Below are 9,206 nucleotides of genomic sequence, written 5' to 3'. Positions count from 1 at the left end.
TTTTCAATGGTTACTGTATCCATCCCTGTCCCTTCAACTATAAAGGACAAAACAAGACACCTACAAAACTGTTAAAATTAACTAGTGGTGAACAGATTAATTTGGTGCAGGTCTTCCTATGGTAATATTAAAACCACCATTGTTTTGAATAATGAGGATGCAAAGACATCCTTTGTATACTATATTGTTGACATGTTTCAGCCTACACTAAGTCAAACTATAGATTGCATGCTTTTCAGCCAGGGAGGGCCTAACCACGGAATGCACACAGCTAAACCTCAAACTTACTGCGAGTGTAGTGTGACCAGCGTGGGGGCTGTACTTTTTGTACAAAATTCCATGCAAACAATTTTCAATGTGAAATACAGTTTCTTGAAACAGTTACTAACCCGTTCATTATCAGTCTTAACCCTAATACTAACACTAAATGTTTTCATGGACGTAGAAAAAGTTAGTCAACTACATGGCCAAGCTGACATGTATAAAACCTGACAAATTCACATAGATCCTTTTATTGGGCTTCCAACATGTTATTACTCTTCTGAACTGAAGAGAGTTAAAATTTTGGGAATTGTGGTTAGGCTACAATCCTAAAATAATACTGTATTCTTTAGCACATCTGTGTAGTACTCTATAAAAAGCTTAATCATCAACAAAAGGCAAAGAGACCGTATAATCCTATTTTCAACAGTGGAGAGCACTCTAAAATTACAAAGATATACGGGTTCACAATGGATAAAAACAGAAGCAGCCACTTTTTTGCAAATCCCAACACCAAACATATCAGTTTTTAAGCATATAAAGAAATTATTTCAGAAAGAATTAGTACTGAACCTATGGAGCTTTCCTCATATTACTCATCATAAACCAATATTATTGGGGAAAAACCCGAAACAACAGGGCCAGAGCCGCAGGTTCCAGAAGCCCGCAACCTGAACAACGACTTGATGAACAACTACTTTGCTTTCACCACACAAATGCATGGTTAAGGCAAAGTCGGTCTAGTGTTCGGGATGGGTAGAGAGGAGAGTCAGAAAGACAGACAGGTGAGAGGGGTTCGGAGTAGATTTTAGGGGGTGGGGGTCTTTGTGGTAGTTTTTAGGAGGTGGGGGATTGGGTAGTTTTTAGGGTGTGGAGGGGTTCGGAGTAGATTTTAGGGGGTAGGGGTTTGTTGTAGTTTTTAGGGGTGAAGGTTCGGGTAGTTTGTGGGTGGGGGTTAGGGGTAGTTTATAGGGAAGGGCTGGTGGTTCGGGAAGTTTTTAGGGGTGGGGGTTTGGGTAGTTTTTAGCAGGTGGGAGGTTTTCGGGGTAGTTTTTAGGGGGTGGGGATTCAAGGTATTTTTTAGGGGGTGGGGGTTTGGGGTCGTTTTTCAAGGGTGGGGGTTCGTGGTCGTTTTTCAAGGGTGGGGTTCGGGGTAGTTTATAGAGGGTGGAGATGATTGGGTAGTTTTTAGGGGGTAGGAGAGGGGTTGGGTAGTTTTTAGAAGGTTGGGGGCTGTATTTAGGGCTCAGGTGAAGAGGGAAGGGTGATGTAACCTTACCCACGGATAGGCGTTTACCATGCATGCCTTTACCACCAAAATTTGTGGTGAAGCATTTCGTGGTTAAGACGCGGTAGTTGTTGAGACTGCGTTGTAAAGGTAGGCGGGGTAGGGGAAGTCGTTGCGACATAAAACCATATTATTGTATTAAGCATTCTATCAGTGCAAAAGTTTTAGGCACCAGCCTTAACAAATGTGTTGCTAGACATAAAAAGAACACTATAGACCCAATAGTTTCGATCACTGCTTCAGAATATGAAAATGCTTCATCTACTGCTGATTACACCAAATGAATATTACAAGGCAGGACCTCAGGGAAACAAACACTTGTATACAAAACATGAAGTGAAAAGTGCAAGTAATGAAAAAAGAAGACTGTGCTGCAAATTAAAACCTGCATTTGGAACGGGAATATGGTTAAAAGTAATGGTCTAATCAAAGAAGCAGACAAAAAAGCATTTTTCTGTCAGCATAAATTATTATAGGAAACTTTGAAGTGTATTTGTGTAATTATGACTGAAATGTAGCGAAATCAATAATCTAAGTTTATCACCCACTCGTTCATACAAGCTATGTACAAGCAATCCTTAAAAGAAATAATTAACTCCAAGGAGCTAATTATGTGTTAATCAAATACATGTAATTAAATGTTATGGTATGTCAATGATGCAACAACAAGTACCAGGAAATGTGAACATCTAATTTAAACAATCAAGGAGCTAACCTGTTCGGCATCACTATCTTCACTGCTGCTTACTTTTAAATCAGCTTTAAGCAACCTGTGTGAAGAAAGAACAATTAAGGTCATTTCTACTAATATCATTTTGTAAGAAACACTAGGACTAATGCTCATTTTACTGAGTGGTAATCTTCAGTCTAATGATCCTGGTATTGACCATTACAACCCATATTCCTTAAATGGCGATTGTGCTACTGAAACAAGAGCCCCTGCCCTTATCCAAAATTATAATAAAACAATTGCCCACCTACCAGTTAAACATGTACATGCATATTGAACTACAGTTAGGTTCCAACAGCAGCAGTTAAAAGGTCGTAAATATCAATCATTTAAGATGCGTTGAAGGCAAAGATGGATTAGTGTAATAAAACAATACTATCCAGATATCAGATGATTACGATATTGTTTATATAATCACAACAATCCTTGCTTTATGAAATGTGTCTAAATTAAATATGATATACAAGCATTACCAAAATCATAGTACAATACATACAGTTTAGTTTAAGTCCTATTCAGTTCCAATGCATCCCATTAGAACAAACTAACATGGGTTTATGGCAGACCTGGCCCATCATACCCTGCAACATCTATTGCAAAAACGGAGAGAAAATCAACTGCAGATATAGACAAAGGTGAGACAGGTAAGAACTTTGCCTTAATTGTCAAAATATGCCTCAGAGAAACCAACATAATTGTTGGGAAGCTTTCATGCGAATGGAAAGCACGACTAGGTTGTTTACTACCCGCAGGACGTTGCGTCCGCATAATAAATGAAGGTGGGGAAACATGTAAGCAGAAAACATGGTATCTTCTTTAACCCACAATACTACTACTTTTCCTCACCAGGAAGGAAACATACATGCAGTTTGCCGGGACCAGATACCTTTTCCTAAACAGAACCTTTATTATTGTTCTTCACAATGTTCTTCCTGCAGAATCTGTAAGAGTAGTTCTACTTGCAAATAACCTTGTGTGGAGTAGACCACAAACTGAAGGCCAAATTACGTACCTTAGGTAACGCGCCTTTTCTCGTAGAAATGTAACCTAATTAGAGTCGACAGCGTTTCGATCCCACTATCTAATCATGGGGATCATCATCAGGACATTTGTATAATGCGGTCAGGTCCCCAGTCTGTCGATCCAATAAAAAGAAGCTAGTTCTGAAGAATTCTAGAGGAATGGTAATAGCAGCCTTATCAAAGTTGTGGAAGCAGCATTGGGTGCAGGGCAGACTGCAAAATGGCGGCAAGATGTCCCGAAAAGGAGGACAGGTTAGCGCTCTAGTCCGCCAGAAGGATTCGAGTGATGTCGGTGAGGCGCGCGGAGAACTGCGCACTTCACCTGATCATCGAGAGGAGTAGGAGGTGTATCTGCGCGTCGCGTTTTAGTCAGGGAAAAAATAAACGCGTCGCGAGTTCTTTCCAGAGTGACAGAAGATTAGCGTATCAACTGAATTCAAGTAAGACGGTTCCAGTTTCTAGAAAATTAATACGTGACTCGAGTTAGTAAGCTAAAAGAAAACGTTACTCTTCATTTCCATAGGACAGTATGTTTCTCAGGCATGCGAGTAATGCTTAGAGCGCAGTGTTTATCGAAAAGTGGTGTACATTCCTGTATTCATAGAAGTACTGTAGAACTTTCAGAACTACCAATTAACCTACATAACTCGTCAAAGAGACTAGAGTGTGATACAAGATTAAGTCTGAATAAACAAGAAGTTCGACAAACAAGCGTAAGAGTTTAGGAGAAATTTCGAGTAGTGAAGCAACTACAGAGAAAATAAAAAGGAGAAGCAAGAAGAATAATTACAAGGCAGTTGTTCACTGTTCTGTAGGTGAGCCCCAAGAAATAAAAGAAAGATAAGAGGGTTTTAAGGAAAGAAAGAGATTTAATAAACACAGTACATTTCCTTACAGTGATTCACAACTCAGAACAGAAGAACAACAGAATAGAAGAGAGGAACAAGCACACAGCTCTTTGGGTAGGTCACTACTTAACTAGAGAATCAATAGCGTAGTTAAGAAGGAGCAGGGAGAATTATATGTGATTTTATTTTACAGCATTGTCAAGTCAGCAGAGCAGAACAAGAGTAGTCAAAGAAAAAGACGAAAAGAAGAAAGAAGACTACAATTGTGTGCATTCTCTTCTCTGTCCAATTCCCCTTTCCCCGTCGGGGCTCTTCTGGCTACGCATTTAAAATTCGTGTGTGGCTGGGGAGTTCTGGGGAGGAATTGGGAGCTTACGTCGTTCAGCTCCTGTGTCACTGCCAGCAGAAAAGACTGGTTCTGACAAATGCCTAATTAAATCAAGCCTCATCTGCCGTAAGAGACACCGAGGGCGCTCTAAAAACGGAGTAGAATGCAGTGAAAGTACAGTAGCTGGTACCAGAGTCAGGTACCGAATGAGCGTCAACGAAGTAAGTGATCTCTTCAAATTAAGCAAGGATTGCCGGGGGTACAGGAGCAGTGTCAGTCCGTCACGATGGAGTGGGGACCACTGTCCTGATGATCCCCATGATTAGATAGTGGGATCGAAACGCCGTCGACTAATTACGCACTTTATACATTTATGTACCATGTGTCATTCAACATGTAAAAGTGCATGATGAAATTTCTGTTCTTTTATTTGAATTCTGAAAGTTGAAGAACCGCCCGCTTTTGCCTAAAAAGCCCTTCTTTGTTTCACGTTGTCCATTGTATTTTCTGTGTATGTTTGAGTAGGGTACAGGCTTGTGCCCCACTTTATTGAACTGTGGAGAATTCCTCTCCCATACCTTTTAAAAGTAAAGATTGGACCTCTGTCCGGCTGGACATGTCACACCAAATATAGAAACGATTGTGGCTATATTTATTGAATTGAATTTTTTCCCCAGATAGGAGAGCGCACGTTTTGGGTCCAGACGGTGGAGCCTCTCTTCCTCTTTTGGAGGATGCGGAGGCGGAAAGAAGGTGGGCAAAGTGATGGTTTGTCTGAAGTGAAAGGAGGTGACCACTTTGGGAAAAAAGGATGGGCGAGTTCGTAGGGCAACCTTGTCCGGATGTACAGCCATAAAAGGAGCCTTAGATGAGAGCCTGGAGCTCACTCACTCTTCTGGCAGATGTTATGGGTACCAGGAATGCAGATTTGAGAGTCAAGAGACGAAGAGGACAGTTGTGAATTGGCTCAAAGGGAGTGCACATTAAATAAGTCAAGACTAGATTCAGGTCCCACTGAGGCATCACGAAGGGAATAGGAGGAAAAAGAAATTTACAACTGGGGACTTGAAGAGAGAAGGCTGATCAGGAAGCCTGAGAAAGACAGAAATGGCTGAAAGATAGCCCTTGATAGTGCCCAGAGCAGAGCCCTGCTGGGCCAAAGAAAGGAGGAACAAGAGTACCTCAGAAAGAGGGGCAGAAAGGGGATCGCCACCTTTGCAGTGCACCATGCCACAAACGTATACCATCTTAGTGGAGGGATGCCTGGCTGCCAAGATTACATCACAGTCTTCAGGAGGCAAGCCAAATGACGTCAACTGCCGCCACTCAATCTCCACACAAGGAGGTGGAGGCTGGACAGGTTCAGGTGGAGGCTGGACAGGTTCGGGTGGAGGACCGTCCCATGTTGCTGCGACAGAAGATACCATGTTGAGCAGCTCGGGAGACCAGACTCTTCATGCCCAATCCGGAGCCACAAGAATAACGTGGGCCCGGTCGCGCTTGATCTTCAGCACTCCGGGCAGAAGTGGTATAGGCGGAAAGGCATATAGAAGACCGCAACTCCACTCGCGACGAAAAGCGTAGCCTAGCGAGTGCAGTCTTGCAAATACCAACTGCTGACATTGCGTGTTCTCTTCGATGGCGAACAAATCTAACAAAGGCTCTCCCCACTACTGGAAGAGACCTTGCACCACCTCCGAGTAAAGACGCCATTCGTGATCCACCTGCGACTGAGTTTGTCCGCCCTGGCGTTCAGTGAACCTACCAGGTGTTGAACCACCAGGAATATGCCCTGATGTTCCAGCCGTATACAGAGGCACAGGGTCTCCTGACATAGGGTCCATGACCCCACCCCGCCCTGTTTGTTACAGTACCACATGGCGGTGGTGGTGTCTGAACACCTGCACTACTCTTCCCTGGACAGAGGGAAGGAATGCCTTTAGTACAAGATGGATCGCCCGGAGCTCCAGAAGGTTGATGTGGAGCACACCGGAGACAAGAGACCTCTGATCTCCGCCTCTCCCATGTGGCCGCCCCATCCCAAAAGGGATGAGTGTCACCATTGTGTGTTCTGGTTGGGGAAGTGATCTGCCATTGTCCCAATCCTGGTTTGTGAGTCACCACTGCAATTGACGTGCAGTGCCCTCCGAGATCTGGACGTAATCGGACAGATTCCCTTGATGCTGCGCCCACTGGAACTTCAGGTCCCACTGCAGAGCCTGCATATGCCATCTGACATGATCGACCAGCAGGATACAAGAGGCCATGAGGTACAGCAGCCTCAGGGTCATCCGGACCGAAACCCAGGATAGAGGCTGAAAGATCGGAATCATAGCCCGAATAGCCCAGACTCGCTGTTAGGGAGAATAAAACCGAAACTGCGTTGTGTCCAGAATCGGTCCGATAAAGAGGAGCTTCTGAGAGGGAATCAGGTGCGACTTCGGCACCTTGATGGAGAACCCCAGCAAATGCAGAAGGTTGGTCGCAGTCTGGAGATGGGAGAGGACTGCCTGGGCTGAGCCAGCCTTCAACAACCAGTCGTCGAGATAGGGGGAAGACTGGAACCCCTGAACTGCACAAATGAGCTGCGACCTCCGCCATCACTTTCCTGAACACCCGAGGGGTGCTGGTAAGGCCAAAGCGGAGCACGGTAAACTGAAAGTGCTCATGGCCTACCGTGAACCGCAGGTAAAGCCGGAGGGCCAGCAGGACGGGGATGTGAAAATAAGCGTCCTGCAAGTCCAATGCTAACAACCAGTCTCGAGGGCAGACAAGACCTGACCATCGTCAATATTTTGAATGTCTCCTTCTGGAGGAAGCGGTTGACGTTCCTGAGATTCAAGATAGGATGCTGGCCTTTGTCCTTCTTGGGCACCAGAAAATAGCGGAAATAGCAACCACGACCTACTTCTGGGACAAGAACACACTCGATGGCCCCCCTTGGCCAAGAGGGACGAAAATTCCTGTTAGAGAAGGGCCAGGTGATCCTCGACCTGCAACAGGGATTGGAGGCTGATGCAGAGGGGGCTGTGGTGCACTGGCCCACTCGCTGGACCCCAGAACCACGCCTGTGATTCCCACGTACCCAGCCGCGCTGGGGCTAAACAGCCGGTGCCGGCTGTGGCTCTGGGCTGGACGTAGTGGGGCACCCCTTCTGTAGCCACGAAATATAGCGCGTTGTCGGTCTCGTCACTGAAAAAGCGATGGCCATCAAAGGGCATGTCCGTAAGCGGGGATTGGACATCCTCGGAAAAACCAATCGAACGCAACCAGGCGTAGCACTGAGGGCTACTGTTGTGCCCAGTGCGTCGGCGATATCCATCCCACAGCGTATTGTAAACTTAGCCACATCTCTCCTCTTGGCGACAGCATGGGAGAGCACGGCCTGGGCCTCCTCCGGGCACTGAGGCAGCCCTTGCACCACTATATCCCACACAGAGCGGGAATAACGGCGCTACAGACAAGCAGTGTTTACGGACCGCAGTCCTAAGCTGGAGGAAGAAAACTTCTTCCCAAGTTGATCCAGCTTCTTGGATTCCTATCAATTGGAGCTGTAGGGAAGGCGCCCTTGACAGTAGAGGCTTGGACCTCTCGGGTGTAGGGAGAGGAAAGTGGGGTCGCCCAGGGCCAGGCGGTGACGTCGGGCAACAGTCCTAACCACAGGTGCCCCTGTGTTGGGCCTGGACTAAGTGCCCAAAATGATGTCTGGATTGGCCTCAATGAACGGCAGCAGGGGCTCTGAAGAGCTCACTGCCGGCTGAAGAACCTCTGTCGGGAGGTTAGTCCTATCTGCCAATGTAGGAAGCTCCTCGTAGCACCACTGCGTTTGACACTCCCTCCTAAGTAGCCACGGTAGGAGGAGACAACATGCCTAGGTCTGAGGAGGTATCCAGTCCACTGGCATCCCCCAGTTCCTCTCTCCAGTCCTGCTCATAATCAATCTTTTACGTTTTTGGATGATCTGCGTGACCACGTATTCTACCCAAAGCAACGCCATCAAGAAAATCAAACAGGCACTGGAGCCTTATATCAGATGACATCGACCAACCCACATTACCCATGCATTCTTTCAGAAAAGCAAGAGCTTGAAAGGCCATGTGGTCCGCTCTTTCCTGGAGAGTCCACAAACTCCATCGTTACAAACCCTCTGGAATCTACCAGTGACCCTCGTCATTTTAAGTGTGATCAGTGTAAAGCCTGTGGGATGACCATCCAAACGAAGACATTTACATACAAACAACAGTATAGATTTGAAGTAATTTACCAATTGTAACACCAGTAACGTGATTTACTGCATTGTATGTCCCTGTGACCTCATTTATGTGGGCCAGAGCCAGCAAAAAATCAAAGCGCGGATATTACAATACTGCAGCAGGATAAGGTGCAATGTGCAAGGGGTACCGTTAGCTGAACACTTCAAAGTTGCGACCTACGGACCGAAAGAACTCCAATGGATAGTATTTGAGAAAGTGACCCTTGGCCAAGAGGAGGTAACATGGGATTGATCCTCAAGACAAGGGAGTCCAAATGGAAGACACGTCTGGACTCCATACATAACGGACTGAATGAACAAGACTCCAGCTATGCGCAGTTAGCGTGCCTCACTTCAAAATGAAGGTTTGGCCCCAATGCAATATTGAGACATACTGCATTTCTAAATGGGGTGACCTTTATAATTCGAATGTGATGCTTTCACCTTGACGTAATGTATCCTGTTCCTTACCATGGC

General features: G+C 45.6%; 1 protein-coding gene across 1 annotated transcript in view; it reads right to left on the bottom strand.

Annotated features, from left to right (window-relative positions):
• The window catches only part of AFF4 (ALF transcription elongation factor 4), a 907,016-nt gene that overhangs the window by 511,332 nt on the left and 386,478 nt on the right, over positions 1–9,206 (bottom strand). Inside the window, exon 10 of the mRNA XM_078653083.1 lies at positions 2,265–2,319. Within this exon, the coding sequence (XP_078509209.1) occupies positions 2,265–2,319 (55 nt within the window). The remainder of the gene's footprint in view (positions 1–2,264; positions 2,320–9,206) is intronic.

This window comes from Lissotriton helveticus, chromosome 7 (assembly GCF_964261635.1).
Source record: "Lissotriton helveticus chromosome 7, aLisHel1.1, whole genome shotgun sequence".
Classification (NCBI taxonomy): Eukaryota; Metazoa; Chordata; class Amphibia; order Caudata; family Salamandridae; genus Lissotriton; species Lissotriton helveticus.
This window is presented reverse-complemented; position numbering and strand designations above follow the sequence as displayed.